Here is a 24,957-nt window from a genome sequence, read left to right as displayed (position 1 = left end):
TCTGGCGAGAAAAGAAGCATCATATTAAATAAATTGAAATTAAAACATAGGCAGAACTTGTCAAACCAGTCAGTTATACCTCCAGCAACGCATTCCGTAGATCCTTACGTTGTGTGAAAAATTGTGTTCTTTTTCTTTCCCAATAATTCTTAATATTTACTTGTCTATTGGTGCTGTACAAAATATTTACTTTTCCAACAATTTGGACTAAGGTTGATACATAAGCATAATATGACAAATGTATGAATAGCTTGTGTTGAACAGTTTTAGTTCCTAAACAGCGTTTCCTCCCTTAGATTTTTTCAGCACGTCAGAGTACGTGAGGGACTGTCCATATGGTATTCATTCATTCACACCAACAACTTGTATATAACACGCTATAAATTGCACTATCGCTATTATTGGACACACACTACTACTGGATTAGTCACCCTACCGCCATAAGCTGGTACGCGAGAATTGTTTCCATGTGCAAAATCCGAAACATCTGATGAATCAGAATCAGATAAACTGTTTTCATACTAATGTATTTAAATTCTAACCGACATTTTCTCATTCGTCTTTCCTATTCAATAACTAAAATAATCACCAAGCCACAGTTTGCTCCCAAATTGCAAACGCTAGAACCGGAAGCGTAAAGGAAAACTTGGCACAGTTTGCAAAAAAATATTTTGGCATGCTTTCTTCCCATTGTCTCGCTCACAATGAGTCGCAAAAAAATGAGATGGTACAGAAAACCGTTTTTTGTTGCACACCTTTCATTTCATGTTCAGTCAGACTCAACGACTTCTTCTTCTTCTCTCTGACGCTACGTCCCAACTGGGAGAGAGGCTCTTCTCAGCTTAGTGTTCTTACTAGCATTTCCACAGTTATTAATTGAGAGCTTTCTTTGCCAATTACCATTTTTGCCTGTGTATGTCGTGTGACAGTGTGACAGCCTCGTGTCACTCTAGTCACAGCTATAGTGTTTGGAAACAACAAAAAGTGTCATAAAAAACTTCTAGTACAATATGCTGGATTGATTATGATTGTAAAAATACACAAATACTTCTGAACGTAATATTTTGCAAACAATTACCATACAAAACGACTATCCATTCTACCACCTTCCCATGTCAATCACAGTGAGTCCAACATTGAATATAACATACCGTAATACGGGGGCAAATGGATCCCCGGGGTGAATTTGATCAGGACGGTACCGAAGAGCACTTACTTTTTAAGATGCTTAGTGTTTAATTGGCATCAAATCTATGAACCAGATAACAAGGAATGTATCTTGTTATCTGGTTCATAGATTTGTAATCACCACTTCGTATTATATCGTTTTTGAAGGTGTAGGTCATACTAATGAAAATGTCGGTACTAAACAATCCGCTGATGCTAAGACTTCATTCAAACTTGGAGTGTTAGAAATGTTGTGTAACTCATATTTTAAATCATTTAAAGTTAGAAGCATAGTTTTTTGCACATAAAATCGTTTATTCTCGAATAATATGCTTATATTAAAGGAAATTGACTACATTTAGGCGGGTTCTTCAGATTTTAAGTTTAATTTTGCAATAAAATGTAAAACTTTGACATTATTTCTAGATTAAGGAGACCAATATTTAGCACATAGGCAAATTTGTTATTCTAAAACCTACTATGATGATCAATTTCTCCACAGCGTGTCACTTAAAGCTAATTTTATGAAACGTTAAATGTTATTTCATAAAAAAATCGATTACATAAACTTATAGAGATCAATGAATGATTTTGTCGGAATTAATTTGACAATATTTGAATTCCAAAGAATAACATTACTAAAAGTTTTAAATTTGCCCGCGGATTAAGCGAAGTATGCACTTCAACAGAAAAGTAATCGCCTATCTTGATGCGTGGGAAATTTCTTGCAAGAAATGCTCAAGAAAAGCATTTTTCTTTGATTGCAGTACGCAGTTGAAAAGAAATGTCATTTCAAATGGAGCTCACTGTAGTAAATTTCTTGACCATTTCTTGAGCAGAAATTTTTACTTTTCTTGAGCGAAACAGCATACTTAGCTTTACAACACATTTTTCTTCTTCTTGGCATTAATGTTCTCACTGGGACAGAGCCTGCTTCTCAACTTATAAGCGGTTTCTTCACCACCGCTTAGGCCTTAAACCTGGTTTAATCGTATGGGTAAACGTGGTTTACGGCTTAAGCGAAGGTGAAGAAATCGGCCCTTAGTGTTCTTATGTGTTCAGTTATTAACTGAGAGCTTTCTTTGCCAAAGTTGCCATATTTTGCATTCGTATATCGTGTGGCAGAAAAGTAGAAGCATTAATATTTCTATTGGCAGATACGATTATACTTTATGCCCAGGGAAGTCCATTACGAAAAGATCCTGGATCGACCGGGATTCTAACTTGAGATTCTAACCTTCAGCATGGCTTTGCTTTGTAGCCGCGGACTCCAACCACTCGGCTAAGGAAGGCCTAGCTATCGAAAGTGGTTGTTTTATATGAATTGAAGAAAAAGATTTAAATCACAGTGGAATGAGTAATTTGGCTTGATGTAGAACCGTTTATCTAAAAAGTTTCTCATCGTTCAGGAGTCTAGGTAAATTAGAGATTTTCATAGTCGTTTGAATAATTTAAATCGTTATTCCTAATGTTATGTCTTCTGTACGGTTTTGTACTTTAGTTGAAAATGAATTCTGAACAATTTGTTTACTTGGCTTGAAGGGAATTTGGTTCGAAATGACTAGTATATACCCCATTTTGCTTTTTCTGCTGGCATAAAAGGAATTCTTTTCACCTTGCCTGACAATAACTCACATTTCACTCACATAGTTTTGCCTTTTTCTCTTCCTGCAGGCATTTTCATACCGGAAACCCGGCGCTATTTCAAATCGTCACACTCAGGGCTGTGGAAAATATGTCGATACGGAGTGACGCCGACGGTTCTGGCCCACTCGAATGCCACCCGCAATTTTACCACTCTTTCCTACATCAACGAGAACCGCATCGACAACATGAAAAAGACAATCTCCAAGGAGGACTACATTAAAGACTTTATCGCCGAGGAGCTGCGGGTGGACAACCTGACGGAAATCGATGACAACTTCCGGCGACACCTGTTCGCGTACTGGATCAAAGACGACATGGAACACTTCAACGCACTCAAGAGCGTGTATCACGAAATGACTTCGCGGCACAGCCAACAAGAAAGTGTTTCCGCCCAAAAGTTGAAAAATCCGCCCCTGATGATGTTGGATCCGACGGACATTAGCTCCCTCAAGGAAACGGTTGGCGTGTCAGGTGCGCTAACGACGGTGACGATAAACTCGACGGAAATTAATGTCCTGGTGCCGCAAACTTTACGGGATGCCCTGTTCGACGAATGGGAACACAAAGCGGGGGTGATCTATCTGCTGTGGAGCTTCTCGAAGGCGATGGACATCCAACCGTTCATTACCAGCCCGGACGGCACCAAGTACATCATTAGGCCACCGCTGCCACCGAAAAAGGGACGCATCGGAAATGGATATGAGTACGTTCCGTTCAGTAAGTACTGAATGTAAGAGATTGGGCTGGTAATGGGATTAATTGTGGAAAGTTTATTGATAACTGAATCTGACTCCAGTCGTTGAAAGTTAAGGAGACACGGGAGACCGTGTTATTTTCCCTATCTTTCGTCTCACTCTAACAATTATCATCAAAACTTTGTGGAAGCAAATCACGAGTTTTAGTGAACCGATGAAGCTGAAAATGTATTGGGTTGTGCACTACACATATAGAATCATAGTGATACATTTTCGCATCGATATATGGAGTGGTTCTTGGGATTTGCTTCTTGAAATGGATAGGGTGATTATGATGACGTCCCGTGCGGCCTTAAAGTAGGCTATTGGTTTTAAATTTATGAGCCTCTGTACGTGCCATAAATTCTTTTGTTCTCGTGACTTTTACTGTGCGCCGTGTGTTGGTGCTGTCTCGCTCTCTCTTACGGGCAACTTGAAAACAGGGCGCACAGTAAAAGTCAAACGTTTTATAGCATGCATAGGCTCATGTACCAGGGTGGGTGTACGGCTGTCAACTACAAACAAAGCTCGCCTAACAATCATCTCTCGGGCGGGCCGTCCCAAACAGCATCATCTCTCACGCGGGCCGACCCCAAACAGCACAGGTCGAACGCGGGCCATGCCAGGCAGCAAATGCTGATGCATTTCAACACTCAAACAGCGGGTTGCCTAGCAGCGTTGTGAGCCAAACGAATACACCCACAAAACATGAACGGTAGGCGCATCTCGTTGCGTATACCCCCCTGTCATGTACACTTCTACAGGTATTAACCTGAGAGAGACTCGCGAAGAGGAAAAATATCAACGTCATATGCAGCCCAGATTCCCCTCTCACGAAACGTCAAATGCAGCCCATCGTTTTTATGGCTGAAAAAGTGAAAAGTATTGCGTTCAAAGTTAACTGTTATTATAAAGTTCAGTCGGCGGAGAAGTTTTTTCCAAAGTTGCTGATAAATCTTAGCAGAAGATTAATTATTTCTAATGTCTGCTACGTTTGCTGGCATGAAATTTCACTCAAACGGCTATTTATGATTCGATGTGATGCAAACTCAACCATTTTTTGCTGAGAGGTTCATGGGAGGATTTGAACAGCATGCGCATAATTGGTATAAACACAAAGTGGAATAAGAAAAACACTCAGCAATCATAGAAAAAGAAGACCGTCTTCGCGAGTCTCGTCTCAGGTATTAACTAAAAGTTTTCGGTAGAAAAGGTAGTGTGGCCAGTTTTGTTCAGTTTAAGATATTTCTTTTGAATAAATAAGAAGCCCTATATGTAGCAATCATTTAAGGTAGATTTTTTTCAGTTGGGACTATTATTGTGAACGCGACAATAATTTATTTCAAATAGGAACCAAAAAGGTTGGTCAGGTCTGATTTAGGACAAAAATCCGGCCGGGTAGGGTAACTGTGGTTCTTAAATTAACCAATCACATTGATTTCTTATGAGAGTTGGTAAATTAGGAGTTCCCTGGCCAGATTAGGTGTATGTGAGTTTCAATTATACTGCCCATGTTTACATGATTGACGTAACCATCAGCACTATCGTCGTTGGGGAAATGCGAATTTGTGATCCCTGCCGCAATCTTGCGTCTGTTATCACTCTCAGCCAAATAATCTGTGCATTTTCTAAAGATTGAATTTCAAAACTTGACTGAGGAATATTTTTATACAAAATGCAAAAAAATGTTTTTGGAGAAATACATACGAAGTAAGAATAACTCAATGCCTTTCGAATGCGGCTTAGAGAGTTTCAATTGGACGTGTAATCCCAGAGATATACAGGGTGTCCGCAAATTATCCGAACAGTAAAATATTGGAAAGATGATTTCGCATTGAAAACAATGACACATCAATGTCCATGTACCTTTTATAATACGTCTATATGTTAACACAAAATACAACTTTAAAAAATTTCGAAATAATTGCTGGTTACTGAGATAGGCAAATTTAAAATTTTTGGAGACGTTTTTCCCCCTCAGCGCTAGTCATACTGGAGATGTGTTATACCTAAAATCTAAAAGAGATGAATTCAAATGTCCTAATATTGTTTGAAGTAACCTACAGCTTAGTGGCTTCAAGTTAGACTGGAAATAGAAAATTATACGGTTCAAATCCAGTAAGTTCTATGGACATTTCTGTTCCGTCATAAAGCTCGAAAAACAGCTCCCTTTAAGACACATCAATACATTTGGCTTGGTTTTGCAAATATTTGAAATCGGAAATGAGTCAAACTTACTTCTTAAGAATATAATAAGCCAATGATTAAAACCATGCAAGAATATTAAATTTATTATGCTTGAATGTATAGAGCCATGTCTTCAAAGTTTGTACGGATAATTTGCGGACACCCTGTAGACTGAACACTTTTGTATGTTTTTTAGGGGGTGAACCCAAACTTATGTACGGGAGTGTATGTCAACTACAAAGCATATCTATACACCATTTTACCCGACCAAACAGTCAGTTTGCATGAATTGACGCAAACACCTGACCACTGCACAATGGACCGAATCGACAAGTTAGCCGGAAAAAGTGTTTTCTCTGTTCTCGTCGATTTTAGCCGTCGATGTCTTCAGAGAAGTTATTCGTAATTAAGTTTTGCTTCTTATGAGATTAAAGTTGAATTGAGTGGTTCTTATTTAAGTTAAAATTTTGACTCAAACTTTTTTGTTTGATGAAATTTGTGACTGCATTCTTCTGCAAACTTTTAGAAAAAGTTATTTTGAACAACTTTGTCGAAAACACTTTTGATCTAACTCTGCTGTTATTGAGGCTAGCTGCCTGCGAAGAGGATCAGTTTGTCTCAGTCACCATCTGATACTGACGGAGGATGGATGTGCTCCCCAAAGCACGGTCCTCCGTCAGGCGTCTTCTGGTGGCTGGACGGGTTTTTTGTGGAGGGGCTGGGAATCGAACCCATGACTGTATTTTAACAAAACTTTTATATTTTTTTCTATAAAGTGTGGATCAAAAGCTTTCGTTTGATGTAAAACAAAGCTCTAAATTCATCAATTATTTCGAATGATAAAAAATAAATTCTGTCAGTAGGGTCGGTGTTCCCCTAGTGGACAGTCCCTTATAGTCGCACTAGTGGCTTTTTATGGCCGTTTTGCTATTAATCTTTTCAAAACATTTTTTGGCATGAAGGTCAGGAGCTATTTATCTAAGTACCATTGATTTGCAGCTTGATTTTGTTTAAAAATGATCGAAATAATTAGTTTTGCTTAAAATTTGAACTCCCTTGCGCCTATAGTAAACCTATTGTTCCTATAGTAGCACTACTGAGAGAAACTATTTTTCATTATACAAAATAATTGATGAATTAAGAACTTTTTTTACATCAAACGAAAGCTTTTGTTCCACACTTTGTAGGAAAAATATAAAAGTTTTGTAAAAATACGTTTTTGATAAGTATTCTGCCAACGCCGTGATACTAGTGCTACTATAGGAACAGAAATTAGAAATATTGCTACTATAGGCACATGTATTACTATAGTGGCACACGCGATAATAAATACAAACATTTGAGTTTTCGTAGTTTTCATATTTTTTCCATAAAACCAAGATAAAAAGCTATCGGATGATGTAAAAATAATGACGCTAGCGTTATTTTTTCGATTTTATACGAATTTTTTTCTTAGCTATGCGGCTATTGGTACATCGACCCTAGTGCTACTATAGGAACAATAGGTTTACTATAGGCGCAAGGGAGCTCAAATTTTAAGCAAAACTAATTATTTCGATCATTTTTTAAACAAAATCAAGCTGTAAATCAATGGTACTTAGATAAATAGCTCCTGACCTTCATGTCAAAAAATGTTTTGAAAAGATTTATAGCAAAACGGCCATAAAAAGCCACTAGTGCGACTATAGGGGACTGTCCACTAAGGGAACACCGACCCTAGTATTATTCCAAACATTACATTCATTTCCTAAATCTAGGTGTTCTGTGTTATTAGACAACACTATCATCCTAATTTGGTGGAACAAATTTAAGATTTTATTAACATTTTGTTAACAACATATTACATTTCATTTGCCGTAGCAGTTCAGATTTTTTACAGGTGGGTAGATTTCACCTGCTTATAAGAGAAAAAAACACGTTTTAAATTTATTTAACCTAACTTAACCTAATTATATAACGCATCAATCGTGGCAATAGAAGATTGTAACGATTTTTGCCTGAAATTATTAATGATTTTATTTGACACTAGTGGTCCCGCCAAACTTCGTCTTGCCATCAAGTAGGCTGTTGAAAAACGCTTTTGATCGTCCCATACAAAATGACAGTTCCGTTCACTCTCAATTTTGCAACTTTCTCGGTGAATATCCTGGAAATGCTATACACACAAACACGTCGGAACCCTTAACGAACAAAACGGAGAAAGAATCATTCAAATCCGTTGACCCGTTCGTAAGCCATTTCGAGACATACAAACACCATTTCATTTTTATTTATATAGATTTGTTCTAATGTTTCAACATTGGATATTCTATGTAACTCATTGGTACTATACCAGGGAGGAAGTCTCAGAATCATTTTCAAAATTTTATTTTGAATTTTCTGCAGAGCTTTCTTCCTGGTATTACAACAGCTAGTCCATATTGGTACAGCATACAACATGGCTGACCTGAAAATTTGTTTGAATATCAAAAGCTTGTTCATAAGACAAAGTTTTGATTTTCTATCAATAAGGGGATAGAGACATTTTACATATTTGTTACATTTGGCTTGATGTAGAAAATTCCATCATCGCCAGGAGGTTTCATATTTTTGATTTTTTTAATAATAGTTCTCACTTCTTCCACATCAGTCTCCCAGGAATTTTCGAAAACGTTCTCTTGATTGAGAATATTTTCGAAGTCCTGAGTAACTTGATTTTCAATTAGACTAGTAAGTCCTAAATTTACCCGTAACGCCGGTGGATCACCTATGAGATGCGTTACAAGGTAAGATCTACCATATTGTACTCTTGTTGTATCTGTTCTTGTTAATACTGATAAGTTATGGTCGGAAGAGTATAAGAGAAGTCACTAAGTCAGTAAGGCCCACCTATTTGTCTTACATGATGAGGAGGTCGAAGAGGAAAAATGATTCAATCAGCATTTGAGGCTGGCTTCAAATCATGAGACAATTTCTTTCCAAGATCAAGTGCTTATGTAAATATTCAAACATAAGCACTTGGAGGTAAACGATTCCGAATCAGTGGAGTAGCAGAACTCCTACATTCTAAACAAGCTTCTTGATTCAAGGAATCTAAATGTATAATGAGATGAAACCTGCTCACAGTTACAAAAAACGACTTTGAACCTTATAGTAGAAACAATAATTTGATGCGCTAGAGTACCGTTGGCCCAGATAGCCGTAGCGGTAATCGCGCAGCTATTCAGCATGACCATGCTGCGGGTCGTGGGTTCGAATCCTGCTGGTCGAGGATCTTTTCGTACAGGAAATTTTCTCGATTCCCAGGGCATAGAGTATCTTTGTACCTGCCACACGATATACACATGCAAAAATGGTCAATCGACAAAGAAAGCTCTCAGTTAATAACTGTGGAAGTGCTCATAAGAACACTAAGCTGAGAAGCTGGGTTTATCCTAGTTGGGACGTAACGTCAGAAAGAATAAGAAGAAGAATAGTACCGATGCATGGTCAAAATCGGTATTATTCAACCAGCATAGTGGCCGAAGCTGATTAAGGGGCGCGCTTTTGAGAGTTTAATGGTGACAAACTGTTTCCTCCTAAAGGTATAAATAGCGGTATCTTTTTCTAAAGAGGCTCTGTGGTGCCTAAGGTGGTAAGGAATGATAATTGTACAAAAAAAGACTACTTAATTATTTCTCAATAGTAATGGAATAGAACGACATGCACTAAACAATGGACACGGGTATACCACAAAAGATCACAGAAAACTGGTCGAAGAAATTTTAACATCAAGATTAGCGTCAATATATGTTACATATATATTCCAGTCGGCTCGTAAATAATTGAAAGTGGAGTTGATAGGATTGAGAATCGCTTTCTGGGATATTTGAAATGAAACAGGGACATGATCAGAATCAAAATCAGCATGAGTAATCAGTTGGCTACAAAGATGACCAGAGTCGGTTAAGACCAAATCAATCGTAGATGGGTTTCTAGAAGAGGAAAAACATGTAGGGCTCTAAGGGTATTGAATTGAGAAATCTCCTGAAGAGCACTCATCAAATAAAATTCTGCCGTTGGAATTACTTTGTGAATTATTCCATGACCGATGTTTGGCATTAAAGTCACCAATAACAAAAATAATGACTAATTGCTAGTCAATTTTCGCAAGTCAGTTTGGAGCAAATAAACTTGCTGTCCAGAGCATTAAAAAGGCAAATAGGCAGCTGTGAAAGTATATTTACCAAGCTGTGTTTCAACAGAAACACCTAAACTTTCAAAAACATTAGTTTCAAATGACGATTGCAACTCCCCCACATGCCCCATCAAGTCGATCATTACGATACACAAAAAAGTTAGGATCTCTTTTGAGTTTGGATCCAGGTTTCAAATAGGTTTCAGTAATAACTACTATATGCACGTTATTAGCTGTAAGAAAATTAAACAGCTCGCCCTCTTTACCATTCAGAGAACGAGCATTCCAATTTAAAATATTTAAATTATTATTTATTGGATCCATAAGAAAAACGTAATCAAACAACAATTCAACTAGTAAATTTTACACCAACTTGGACTGCTTCAGTCATAGTGTTGGCTTTGAACATTGCATCAATCATTTGATTCAATTGTTCAGTTAGAAAAATAAAATCAGAGGCAGATATATCACTTGAAGTGGGTACATTATCTGATGATTTAAAATTTTCGGTAGCCGAAGAGGTGGAGTAGAAGTTTCCTGTGGCGGCAGGGTTTTTTCCATTTGATTTGAAACAATTAGAATGGGTACTCGTAGTAAGAAAAGGGGAGAAGTTCAAATTACCTGCTACGATATCGGCAAAGGATTTTGCTTCGGTAGATACATTCAAAATTAAAAGATTCGAACGGTTATCCGACGGATTAAAATTAGTTTGTGAATGAGCATGATTATAATCTTCCTGATGGGTATGATTCTGAATCAAGCGATCGTCAACTACAAAATGAGTATTGTTCGATACTCTACCAGGGAAATTCCGGAAACGACCGTTATCGTAACGGACATTACCATTCATCTGTCTGGCCTCGACGACAAGCCTACGCGAAGGGCGAGCCCAAAAATTTGACTCATGATTGCTTCCGATATTGGCGCATATGAACTTATCGGTATCTTCCTTCACTAGACAGACATTCTTGTCGTGAGAAGAACCTCCGCAAATCATGCATTTTAAATAACTATTTTGATTCTCTTCAATTTTCGAGTATAAACTATTTTCGTTATCTACTTTTCACTTATCATTCTTAACTTCCTTTCAATTTCAGAGAAATGTAAACTTCATGATCTCTTCCCAACCGAGGAAACCATTCGGCAAGATCCTTCGATAGACGACGAAATATTAGGTAAGTGCCACCTTCCTCATATTATCGCTGTAATTACCCACTTGCATTGGTGAATAAACGCATGTTCTCACTTTGAAGTAGAAACACTACTGGAAGTGAACAACCTAGCACTTGAGCCAAGTCCACATGAATAATACAACCTACCGTTTTATCTCCGAAACATGCATCAAAATCGCATCACTTACATCCCCACGCTTTAATGCAAATTGGCACAAAATCAATTTTCTCATCCACATCCCATCGCAAACCGATCGCAGAAAGAGGAGATTTTTTCTACGAACCCGAGTTTGATTCGGAAGGTATGAACCAATCAATCAATCAGTCAAAGTAGCTTCCTAGCAAGATCGTTTATTAACTAGCTAAACTGTTTATTAACAAACATCGTCCAATTACGTGTAGTGTAAAGAAAAGTAGATCGATTAACAAGTAGACATGTAGATGTATTTAGAGTGTAGTGTGGTTGAGTTTCCTGATCGCTTTTTAAGTGTATTACTTCAATACATACGGCAAGCTGTGTAGCAGTTGCTTCTTAATTTTAGGTGAATACTGACTCATTCTATTTTTAGCTAAACCATTATCTTTGAAAGCTGTTAGCGCTAATATTAGCGTTCATGTTTTTCTTTGCGCTTTGCTTAGTGAAAACCTCAACTGGAATAGTGCTGATTTTTAAGAGTCGGCAGGTTAAACGATTTCTTTTAATTTTCAAATCGCAAATAATGACAATAAATTGAAAAACGCTTTTCAACAGCATGTCTGATTGACCCCTAAAAATCATCCGCATATTCACATGTTAATCTGAAGAATTCCATCATCAAATAACATTGTGTGAAGAATATCCTCTAAAGATAGTCATCGGTTGGACACAAAATACTGCTGCAACCGAGCGCCGTAAATTCCATGTCTCGAATATCTTTGCGACATTTACACTAGCGCATAATTCTTCCTGTTTGGTTAACATCCCACGCAATATTGAAGAGAAAACCGACTGATGATTCACTGAAAAATGACCCAACCAACAAACAGTCAACAACAAAAGTGTAGCCAGGTTCTATCACGGGGCGCGTACAATCTAAAAGGCAATATTCATCATTTTCTAAGAAAAATGACAATATTTTATATATTTGCATCTTTTGTTTAGTTTGATTTGAACTTTAGCATAGAACGTGACAGTATGTACGATGTAAATCATCCTATTACAATAGGCAAAGATGAATCCAAAATGCGACTCAGTATTATTGACTTGTAATGGATCCCTTCAATGATTTTGTAAGGTTTGGAAATAGTCTTAAAAATTGATTGGAGCGGTCATATTGACCGGCGATTTTGCTCTGGTATGTTAGAGCCCTGAAATCAATGTGAAGAAATCTAAAAAAAAATCCAGCGTTTCTTCTAGTAACTACAGCTAGAACTATTCGAAGTTTTTCTTCAGATTTTTTCAGGCAGTTATCTCAATATTCTCTTAATAATAAATCTTTTATAGGAATTGTTTCATTTAATCCTCCAAGACTTGAGACTTTTCGAAAAAAAAACTCATCTATTTCTTTAAACGTATTGCCTTCAAAACCATAGAACTTCATGTCTCGTCTATGAGTTTTAGCTAAATATTCGTCCAATATATCGCTCCATTACTGTAACACTGAATCAACAATTTCACGCCACAATACACGGTTTGTGGCCACATCGCTCCATCCTCGATTCCACCCCACGCTCGCCAAATCGATACGCACCTTATCCACCCACCTAGCCCGCTGCGCTCCACGCCTTCTCCGCATAACACCTATAAGCGCAATATTGAATAGGCATGAAAGTCCATAACCTTGTTGCCCAAGTAACATTTGTTACTGAACAATAATTTATTAAGCTGAAATCAGCTTAATAGAGGTTTGTAAAGTTCTTATTCAGCAAAATTGTTTGTTGGGTGTAGTCCCCGGCGGGATCCAAACGAACTGGAATGTTCGCCTGAAACCTTCACACAATTTTGTACACCTTCCAACGTTGTTATATCAGTCTTGTGAGCTTCCCAGGAGTTCTGCTCTCGTCTATGATTTTGTATAGCTCTACGCGGTCGATACTATCGTATGCCGCGATGAAATCGATGAAAAGATGATGCGTTGAAACCTGGTGTTCACGACATTTTTGGAGGATTTACCGTACAGTAAAAATCTGATAAGTTGTCGAAAAGCCGTCAACGAAGCCGGCTTGATAACTTCCCACGAACTCGTTTACTACAGGTGACAGACGACGGAAGATGATCTTTGTAGGCCGCGTTTAGAATGGTGAAAAAAGTTCTCACAATCTACTTTATCGCCTTTCTTGCAGATGGGACATATTACCCCTTCCTTCCTCTCCTCTGGTAGCTGTTGTGTTTCCCAGATTGTGCCTATCAGCCGATGCAGACAGATGGCCAGCCTCTCCGGGCAAATCTTGAGTTCAACTCCGATACCATCCTTACCAGCAGCTTAATTGTTCTTGAGCTGGTGAATAGCATCGTTAACCTCCCTCAAAGTGGAGACTGGTTGGTTTCCATCGTCCACAGTACTGACGAAGGCATTTCCTCCGTTGTCCCGACCTTCATTGCCTGTGATCTCAGCGCCATTCAGATGTTCGTCGAAGTGCTGCTTTCACCTTTCGATCACCTCATGCTCGTCCGTCAAGATGCTCCCGTCCTTATCCCTGCATATCTCGACTCGCGGTACGAAGCCGTTGCGGGATGCGTTGAGCTTCTGATAGAACTTACGTGTTTCTTGAGACTGAAACAGGTGTTCCATCTCATCGCACTTTGTCTTCTCCAGGCGGCGTTTTTTCTCCCGAAAGAGGCGGCTCTGCTGTTGCAGTTTCCGTCTATAACGTTCCACATTCTGTCGGGTCCCATGCTACAGCATGACCGCCCGCGCTGCATTTTTCTCCTCCTACATTCCTCGTCGAACCAATCGTTCCGACGACTCCGTTCCACGTACCCGACGTTGCTATCAGCTGCATTGTTGATGTCTGCTTTTACTGTTCTCCAGCAGTCCTCAAGAGGGATTTCATCCAGCTCACCCTCTTCCGGTAACGCAGCCTCGAGGTGCTGCACGTACGCAGTTGCGACATTCGGTTGCTTAAGCCGCTCTAGGTCATACCGGGGCGGCCGTCGGTACCGTGGGTTGTTAACGACGGAGAGTTTTGGGCGCAGTTTAACCATCACCAGGTAGTGGTCAGAGTCAATGTTAGCGCCACGATAGGTCCTGACGTCGATAATGCCGGAGAAGGTCCATCAACCAGAACTTGGTCGATTTGTGATTCTGTCTGCTGTGGTGATCTCCAGGTGTATTGGTATGGAAGGTTATGCTGGAAGTAGGTGCTACGAATGGCTAAGTGCTATGTCAGCCGGTGGGCGCTGAACTTTCAAATAGTGGGTCTGAACTCCTCCTCCTGGCCAACCTGAGCCTGTAGATCTCCTATGATGATTTTGACATCGTGACTTGGGCATCAGTCGTACTCGCGTTTGAGCTGCGCATAAAACCCGTCTTTATCAACATCAGTGCTTCCGGAGCTGTGTACGTTTATTATGTTGAAGTTGAAGAACCGGCCTTTGATCTTTAACTTACACATTCTCTTATTGATCGGCCACCACGATATCGAATCCTCGGTCCTTCAGCACATCGGCGAGTTTGCGTGTGCTCCCGATGAAGTTGAGAGATTTACAGTTCCACGTATCGAGCTTCCAATCGCTAGTCCCTTTACGTCGATGTGGTCTTCGCCGATTGTCCCGGATCGTATTCTCTCGTTGATTATTCCTTGCTTGATTTTTTTACGGCTGGCTTGCAGGGCCTGACACCAGACCCCCTAGAGGACCATTTCCCCTAAATGTTTGGATAGCCATAGTGCACAGTTTTGTTTAGAGTCCTTCTGTGGTACTCGGACGATGGAGCATGGGGTACAGACGCTCCAGGTTAGCAGAAGACCAAAGTTCCCACCGGGGTTGGTTACCCAATCCTCCCTAAGGAGTTGCAGGGCAGGAGGCTACGAACCGCACAAAGAAGTCTATTTTGTTCCCTCAAGCAGGTAAGGCAAGCAAGGTACCAATGGTACACCATGCCCAGCCATTTACCAACCGAGGCTAGTTCGTCATGTTGCTGAAACTGTTAGGCCCGCAGAGTTCCGAGATCTAAGAGAAGTCGACATTACTGAGATCTTCGACACCCATGTACAGCGGTTGAGCACTCTTGAATGTTCGAAATGGAAGGAGCTTAACATAAACGAGAGGGAGTTCTACAACAGCATCCTAAATGACAAGGTCGACTTTGGCGAGGGACTTTCGAAGAATGACGACGTTAAACAATTTTGGGCCCAATTATGGGATAATCCCACCAAACACAACGACGATGATGGGATGTTCTTAGCAGAAGAACAGCGGTAGTGTAATGAAATTAGAGACATGGCCGCGGTCGTGAAACACCAGAAATCAGGCTGCACCACCCAAGTAGCACGTGAAACATCTTCCAAGGAGATATTTTCCAAAAATGGTTTCAAGCACGTATCAATAAAAGCGTCTTTAACTTACCTAGTTCTAGTTCGATTGCATATTAATATCAACAGCTCATAAAGTTTCATTGCCGTTTCAAAGAACATGTATTTAACTCCGTGTTGGACGTTTAACCTTTCTGAAACGACAAGATTTACTGCAAATGTGCTTTGCAAAAAGCAATAAAGTCAAGTTTGTCAAGATGTGCGCAGTAACTTTTTAAACAAACTCTTGCAACTTCTCCCAAAATGCCGATTTTATTGCATTCAATTTAAGTTCCCATGCCCACAACTCAAGAAGATTCATCCCAGTTGCACTAAACTACGTGTATGACAGCTAGAAGATTGTTTGTTTCAATTCAGTTGCAATATAGTTGAGTTGCACCTTACTTATCATCTACACGGCGTGCCTGAAACCGCTATCAACACAAGAAATGTTCAAGAATTTGGTACCTACCATTCAAAAAACATAGTATTCAAGCATCTTCTACGTGAATTTGAAAATATGCTACCGAGAGAATCGAATCGTGATTAGTAGGTCTTGAGCTATTTTGGAAGGTTAATTTTCTTACTTCAAAATATTCTTCAACGGTGCCAAAATTATTTAAAATTTACAAAGAAGATGTTTGGATATCACATGTTTTGAATGCTTAATTCAAAGCTGATGGTTACTTGACTGGTTCATAAATTAGGGATGGTACACAAATTATGTCACGCTAAATTTCAACTTTTTCGACCCCCCCCCTTTTTCACACTGAGTCGTCCGAAAATTTTGTAAGGCTTGTCACGTTTGGCTCGACCCCCTCCCCCCTCTTGGAGCGTGACGTAATTTGTGCATGACCCCTTAACAATGATTCACCGTTGGGAAATATTTTAAAGCAATAACTCAAAACCTTCAAATCATTTTTCGATTCCCTCGTTAGAATATTTTCAAATTTACGAAGTAAATACTTGAATACTTTACCTTTCGAATGGTAGGAGCCGTATTCTTAGACATTTTTTGGGTTAGTAACGGTTTCTCGCACACCGTGTCTGATAACGAACACATGGTCTAGCCACATTTTGTTTATTTGAATGGTGTTTCTCATGTGTTGCGCCAAAAGTTTTTGCGAAACTTTAGATTATTTCAGGCGTGGCCTTATTTTTCGCCAGTAATGAAATTGTATTCCGAAGGGTGCAGTAAAGTTGTAAGCAACAAGCTTTGTAGTAAGTAGGGGAAAAGATTACTGATCTTGATGTCGGAAGTTCGATTCTCGTTTACATTTTTGTTTTCACCTTTTTCTTTTGAGTATTTTGCAACAAATCAGCCATTTCGATATAACTTAATTATGTTGCAAACAGACTCCGCCTCTTGCACTTTTTGCGTTGCTATTCAGTGTAATTGTAAGTCTCATTTTCAACAAATGGCAACTCATTTTCAACAAATGGCAACTCTGATTAGTTTCAAGAGAAAATTTTATTTTAAACTAGTGATCCCGGCAAACTTCGTCTTGCCATCAAGTAGGCTATAGGAAAACGTCAAGAAATCCCCCAGACAAAATGACACCTTAGTCTTCTCCCATCTTCCCGATTATTCCAGAGACTTTCCCGAACTTTTTCTTCACACGAACACGTCGCATCCCTTGCGAAGTGCAACAGTGAAAAACTTGCGTTAGTCCGTTGACTCATTCTCAAGCTATTTCGTGACATACAAACACCACTCCATTTTTATTTATATAGATTGAAACAAACTGTGCTCCTGGGGACCTGATTTTGTGCCCAATCCATGGGCGAATGGCGGAATGCTTCAATACGGTACTAGAAGGCCCCACACAGCTACCGGATGTCATTATCAGGAGTGTCACATTTCTTCTACAAAAGGACCAAAACATAGCAGACTCAGCGAAATACAGACCAATAACGTGCCTTCCAAATCTGTTCAAAGTGCTATCGTCGGTAATAGCAATACCATTGTGACGCCAACAACGTTATGACCGAGGAATAGAAAAGGTGTCGCAAAAACCCGCAAGGCTGCAACGATCAGGTCATCGTAGATGCAGTCATTTTAGGGCTACCCAAAAGCAAAGGAACCTGTGTACAGCGTACATCGACTACCAAAAGGTATACGACTCAGTACCACACTCTTCAAGTCATCTGCGTCGGGGTCATGTTATGGATGCCAGCTGTTTCCGCGTCAACGAGCAGGAGGAGATTCGGAACATGGTTGAAGGCGAAACGTAAAAATACCTCCGATTCATGCAACTAAGAGGTATTCGTCACACGATGATCAAGAAGGCGCTGCAGGAGAAGTTCTTGTCTCGTGGCAACTGTGTTTTGAAGAGTTTTCTGTCGGCTGGCAACAAGATGAAGGCGATCAACACGTTTGCTGTGCCCCTGTTGCAGTACGAGTGGCATTCACCAAGTACCGAATTTGCCACCCAAAATCATCCATTGAGAGAGTTACCCTGCCACGTGCAGCAGGTGGAAGAGGAGTCACCGATATACAGGTACTGCAGGGGATAGGCAAAATGATTAAATAGGCAAAATTTTGCCAAAATTCAAATGCTTATAACTTTATGAAAAATGGATGAAATTGGATGCATCTGGAAGCAGTCGACGGCAAATTTGGTCCAGTTTTAGGAACTTCCTTGGCCATGCATATTGGCCACTGGACACCGGAGATGTTCCGGATTTTCTGAGGTCATGTCCAAATGTCATTTTTTCTGTCGCTTGTATTTTTGTGTGGTGTAAAGTTAGATAGATGTTTGCAATTTTCCTAGAAACTAGAACTAATAGGAAGTTGAATGCCACCGGACGCATTAAGATTGGTTGGAAATCTTCAGAAATATGACCATTTCCGTAAAACTGGTTCCGGAAAGCATGGTCAGTCATGTTTGTATTTCCAATCATGTAAATATTATCCGGAGCTATATCCAAGTGGACATCAACCTTAAAAATGATGTTTCCTGCAGCGTATTCAGAACCATTAGATGCACAGACCACTCTATAGAAGGTTCCAGTGCCCTGGGGGAAGTGGTCAATTAGGAACATATCTGGAACCATATCAATATGGGCATCAAACTTCATGATTTTCAAAGGTTATGCTTTCCGAAGCATTTCCAGCACCACCGGCTGCCATAACCACTTTATAGTAGATTCCAGGTGCCCCGGGGATGTGGCCAATTCAAAACATGTCCGAAAACACATCAATATGGGTAAAAACATCAAGATTTTTGAAGGTGATGCTAATAGAAGTATTTACAGCGCAACTTATTTATATGACCACTGTATAGTAGGTTCCATGGGCCCTGGGGAATGAGGTCATGTTTCGAGTTGGCCACATCTCTAGGAGCCCCTGGAATATACTATAGAGTGATTATTATATCTTGTGGTTCTGAAAATGCTTGCCATTTTCCAAGTCACATGGATCTTACTGTTTATGGTAGAATGTGATTCTAAACAGATGAACGGACATGTTCCGAATTGGCCACATCCCCCGAGGCACCTGGAACCTACTATAAAGTGGTTATGGCAGCCGGTGATGCTGGAAATGCTTCGGAAAGCATAACCTTTGAAAATAATGAAGTTTGATGCCCATATTGATATGGTTCCGGATATGTTCCTAATTGACCACTTCCCCCAGGGTACTTGGAACCTTCTATAGAGTGGTCTGTGCATCTAATGGTTCTGAATACGCTGCAGGAAACATCATTTCTAAGGTTGATGTCCACTTGGATATAGCTCCGGATAATATTTACATGATTGGAAATACAAACATGACTGACCATGCTTTCCGGAACCAGTTTTACGGAAATGGTCATATTTCTGAAGATTTCCAACCAATCTTAATGCGTCCGGTGGCATTCAACTTCCTATTAGTTCTAGTTTCTAGGAAAATTGCAAACATCTATCTAACTTTACACCACACAAAAATACAAGCGACAGAAAAAATGACATGTGGACATGACCTCAGAAAATCCGGAACATCTCCGGTGTCCAGTAGCCAATATGCATGGCCAAGGAAGTTCCTAAAACTGGACCAAATTTGCCGTCGACTGCTTCCAGATGCATCCAATTTCATCCATTTTTCATAAAGTTATAAGCATTTGAATTTGGGCAAAATTTTGCCTATCTCAATCATTTTGCCTATCCCCTGTATGTGTCTCCCTGATACAGCAGCTGTGGGAGTATTTCGTAGAAATCCAGAACCGCTACTATGGATTGGCTATGGATTATTGAAGATGGAGAAAAAGTATATTTGATACGGATTCTGAACCATTTGTTTCAAAAATCATGTCCAGCACAATTGTGCTGCTTCGTCCCGAAAGGGATAATACTGTGTGATGAGACTTGTCTAAATTGTTATCAACATCATGATCCCAAAATCTACAGGGTCAACATAAGTTTCTGCAGTCATTTCATTATAAATTGATCATGACCTTTGCCTCCTCTGCCCTTCCCTGGTTACGCTCATGGTCAACAATCTAGTGTAGTAAATGAAATCAAGGTAGTTATGGGGAAGTTTGTTTAGAGTAAAATTGTAAAATAAGTTATCTTTAAACAAATAACACCCACATTAAGAACATGATTTGTTGGCAAAAGCCACTTGTGTTGTACACAACTCCAACGTGGCTGTGACTGCTGTCTTTTGGTTAAGAATATGTTATTTGTGATTTCTGTTCCTAATTCATTCGGTCGTATCATAGATAAACTGCTAATTCCCATTACATTGTAACGCTTTATTTGATTTTATTGTTACAATTTTTCTTTTATTTGAAATAGATTGTAAGGCGTAATGAATGCAGCCAACCTTTCATATTGCTTTGACAGTAAATATAAGCTTCATTGCGTGTTTCATCCTCTAACTAATGTGAATTTTGATCACTTATGCTACAATAAGTGCAGTGTGCTTCATATTTGTGTCATGAAACGTTCTGATCCTAGCAGCAAATTTCTCAAGCAAAAACCATTTTAGACACCAATGTTTGTGTACACCATTTGTGCTTTACCAGCTTCCACAAATTAGTGAATTTAAGATTATCACTCTAGCTTGTCCATGCAATTAGCAAAACACACTTTCCTCTCCACCTGTTTTACTATTAACCACCGAAAAGAAAAACAACGAGCTTCATTGATCGGCATCTCCAAACTAAAAATAATTCTCCCAACCTGTCAATATACATCCAGGATGATATTTTCACACACTCTACCGTGTTACTTTCATATGACTGGTTCACAACACTCTCCTCCACACGATCGGGACTAGTTCAGTTTCGAAGATTTAGGGGCTATCCATAAACCACGTGGTCATTTAAAAAGGTAGATGTTTGGTCTAAGGACCACGAGGGGAAATGGGAGGGGTCTGAATATCAAGAAAATGACCACGTGGTTCCTGGACAGCCCCTTAGGGAGCCTCCCGACTCTCTCTACCACCTACTCCTGTAACTAACAGATTAAGTCATTCATGTATCTGTGTTATCTGTCTCTTCCACCGGCCCGATTTTTAACGTTCGTGTGACACACTTTTGGCGCCTTCTTCACGTTCCAACCAACGGAGCATAGACTACAGCCGTACGGAAGCGTCGTTCGCCTGCATTACGCTGTTCATCATGGTGATGGGTTTCGTGTTCTCCGTTTACACCTTCCTGAACCCTCGGTACATGTTCAAGCGATTAGCAGGTGGCATCCACTTCATTTCGGGTGAGTATGAACTAATTGTGAGTTGTGTGCTCGGTTTTAGGTGATTTGTCAGTTTGAATTTTGATCCGCGGTGAGAGAACTTTAAAGGTGGAAAGTTAATTATTCATCGGGTTCCTGTCAGCGGCGCAAGCCAAAGGATTATTAGCAATACGGTTAACCTCGGTCAGAGAGCGTGAGACGCTTATAAACGACACCGTTTTTCTTAACCAAGATTTCCATAGCTTTAATGTATGTTGATAAGATAAAAAATTAATCGGTAACTTAAACCATCATGATCGAGACTATATTTCAAAGAATATTAAACCAATATGTGTTTGTACCAGTGAATCAAATTGTCATCAAAACAGACGAAAAGCAGACAACAAAGCAAGCTCGCTCACAACCCTTTTGTCTCAACTGTTGCGGATAAGAATAAAATCCAAAGCAAAATTGTCATGACAATCACAGAGCGCAACATTGTTGCAACCTTTCCAACTCCGGATCAATCAGTTATTTTAAACACAAAACCAAATTTGTTTTATGGATGCTGTTCGATAAAGTGCCAATGTTTACCAACACAGAGAAAGTTCTCAAAAATTGCAATGCGAAGCCCAGTAAATCGCTGCGCACGTGGTGATCGATTATTATCATATTCTGTCCAAGTGGTGATAAACTGATGTTGCGGAGTAAAATTGTTGCAACAAAAATATGAGATGACAATGTCTTTGTTGCTGCTTGTTGGGTGACAATTGATTCACTGGTTTGTACAAGTTATCTTTAGTTTTACATAACTAGTTCTGAATTGGATCCACGGATTCATTTGAGATAAAATGACATAAATCTAAGTAGTGATCCTGTACTGGGGAAGTTAGAGGTTTTCAAAGGCAGGGATTGAATCCTGAGAAAATAGATAATATCTCTCACTTATCGCTCCCTGTAACAATCATGATCCGCATCATGAGAGTTTGTTTATCATCCTCTCCTAAGCAGCACAGTTTGTTTCAACTCAAGAATAAAATTATCTCTTGAAACTGTAAAAAAAACAGTCCGAGCTAACAGGGTACGTAATCATATAAAACTACTTATCTTTTATATCTATTTCCAGCGTCCACAAGCATCGTAGTCATTCAGGTCCTTATAGCGTCCGTTGAGTACGAAAAGGAAAACATAACCTATACCTTCCCGAAAGGTGCCAAATCTAGGTAAGAATAAGTTTGCTCGTCCATCTACCAATACAGTAAGTTATTCTCATTTTTCTCCAGCTACGGATACGGGTTCTTCTTGGCATGGTCCGTGTTCCTATCTAATCTTTACGCCGGACTAGCCTTTATGTGGTACTCCAAGAAGAAGAAGGGCAACAAAGCAGCCACCGAGGAACTTGGCATGGCCGACGAGCCTATCAATATCGGACGATAAGTGAGCTATTTATTAAGCTATCTCAGTTTACCCTCGAATGCCAAAGTTAGAACCGAAAACAATAAACAAGAAACAACTTTTGAAATAAACTCTTACAATCTATCGTTAGAACTGACAGCGCGTTATGTGTAAAAATGGAACCAGCGAAACTTTACATTTTGCGGTAAGAAAATCAAACGTTGCACATTGTGTCGATCATCAAACTAAAAAATTCTAAATTTTCCAATACATTTTGACCACTACATCTGTCGTTTCAAATATAACACGTTAAGCAAGTGCAAAGACATATATGAAAAAATGTAAATATGTTTTTTTAATTATCTGTGTAGGTTAAGTGACGATGAATGAAAAGTCGCCTAAATTGCAATTTTACGTTTGATAGTAATACACATCCCTAAACATGTTTTTCGATTATTAAAAATAACAGCAATACTCAACCCTATCGACCGTCGAACAAAATAAACAAGACATTTTTGTAATGACACGCGTTTACCTATACTTCATTGCGAATATCTCTATAAATAACTGCGATTTGTTATCTCTTTTTATTTTCTAACTGTTACTCGAAATAAATATTATTCAACGAATTAACCTCACTGCAGCATGATGTTGTACCCAGAGAAACGTCCATCACGAATTTCGTATACCCTTTTCAAGCCCAATGTTTATCTCAACCAAGGAATATGTTTTGGAGTAACGACATCACAAGAAGCCTTTGTTCTATGAGAACCTCGCATTTGAAGATTTTATATGAAAATCACAGTTTCAAATCGAAGTTCCATCAAAAATTCTATAACCGTTTAAATTTAACTTGGACGTCTTTCTGACTTGCTACTTTCGTTTTAAGGCTCCCCCAAATCAACGCGATTTTTTACGGCGATAGCGACAAACAACCGTCGCGATTTCGCTGATGTTTCGCTGCATGCACAGTTTAATTCGCGTGACTTTCGCAGCGATTTTCGTCGCGTTAGTCTAGATAGTTTCATATAAAAGCGCTTGCAGCGACTCAACAACGAAATCGAGGCGATTTTTTTCGCTGTCGCTGAAAAACTTTAAGGCTCCCCCAAGTCTAAGTGACTTTTTACGGCGACAGCGACAAAAAATCGTCGCGATTTCGTTGTTGTGTCGCTGCAAACACTCTTCTATGGAACCATCTTGACTGACACGACGCGAATCGCTGCGAAATCGCGTTGCTGTGGCTTAGACGCGCTCATCAAACAGTACATGCAGCGAAACATCAGCGAAATCACGATGATTTTTTGTCGCTGTCGCCGTAAAAACTCGCTTAGATCTGAGGGAGCCTTTATGTTTTGCATTATCACTCTATTATTAATTTTATCACCTCAATTCGTAAAATAAAAACTATATTTCTCGCATAACTTGTGATCTCGCCCTAAAAGCCATTGGTAACCGAGCGTGTAGCTTGTTGTTACCGAGCAAATGAATGGATTTGCACGTTATTTAACACAGCTACGATGAAAAGGAGATCCTCCTCTATCCCCTAGTGGTGATAGTTTTCATCCTGGTCCAATCATTTGCTTAGAAACAAGTAGCTACACACCCGGTTACCAATGGCTTTTAGGGCGAGATCACAAGTTATGCGAGATTTAATAAAAATATGTGAAATTTTCACATATAAAGACTATTATCACTGAAAATTTGTATTTTCAGGTAAAATATGTCCAACAGTATGGGACCGCGACAAAACCGCGCAAAATTTTGAATTAATCGCCTTAGTCGCACGCGAAATTTCAAGAATTTTGCTGCGAATTTCCATTGTCCCTAATTGTAAAGTACAGTCCCCCACAATTATTGGTCAACATGATTCATTCTTCAAAATGAAATATGATTAAAAATTATAGTGACATACTGGAATCATGATGGAGCACACTGCAATCTCGCATGCATGTGTACCTACTTGCGGACGTATTTCGTGAATCTGGTGATGTTTGCTTGTATTATGGATTATCACTAAAATATACTAAAATAAGCGAAACAATTCATAAGTCAAATGTAAACTCTTAAGCTTAACCGCCATTTTGAGAAACCAATGTATGGATTAGGGCGGTCCAACATTTAAACAAGAGTGAAAATCCAATCTCCTATATATTTCTTACCATCCCTACCATAAAAATAGTGTTCTGTGAAATTTTCAGCTTTCTAGGTAATGATTTAAAGGTGGCCCAAAGACAATGTAGGTTTATATAGAAATGACTATGGAGACATTTTGAAAAATGTTCCAAACACCTTAGTACTGGAATGTAAGTACCGTAATCCGGGGTAACATTGATCAGCGGGGTAACATTGATCGGGA

At 39.4% G+C, this 24,957-nt stretch overlaps 1 protein-coding gene across 6 annotated transcripts in view; it reads left to right on the top strand.

Annotated features, from left to right (window-relative positions):
* Positions 1 to 23,234, top strand: part of LOC5568837 — a 125,122-nt gene extending 101,888 nt beyond the window's left edge. For 3 of the 6 annotated variants that reach the window (XM_021842687.1, XM_021842685.1, XM_021842686.1), the window contains exons 4-9: positions 2,842 to 3,531; positions 10,989 to 11,066; positions 11,324 to 11,365; positions 21,111 to 21,248; positions 22,333 to 22,429; positions 22,490 to 23,234. In XM_021842687.1, coding sequence (XP_021698379.1) covers positions 2,842 to 3,531; positions 10,989 to 11,066; positions 11,324 to 11,365; positions 21,111 to 21,248; positions 22,333 to 22,429; positions 22,490 to 22,643 — 1,199 coding nt within the window. In that variant the 3' untranslated portion in view covers positions 22,644 to 23,234. The remainder of the gene's footprint in view (positions 1 to 2,841; positions 3,532 to 10,988; positions 11,067 to 11,323; positions 11,366 to 21,110; positions 21,249 to 22,332; positions 22,430 to 22,489) is intronic. The other 3 variants (XM_021842688.1, XM_021842689.1, XM_001658153.2) reach the window with 1 other exon arrangement.
* The last annotated feature ends 1,723 nt before the right edge of the window (positions 23,235 to 24,957 follow it).

This window comes from Aedes aegypti, chromosome 2 (genome assembly GCF_002204515.2).
Source record: "Aedes aegypti strain LVP_AGWG chromosome 2, AaegL5.0 Primary Assembly, whole genome shotgun sequence".
Classification (NCBI taxonomy): Eukaryota; Metazoa; Arthropoda; class Insecta; order Diptera; family Culicidae; genus Aedes; species Aedes aegypti.
This window is presented reverse-complemented; position numbering and strand designations above follow the sequence as displayed.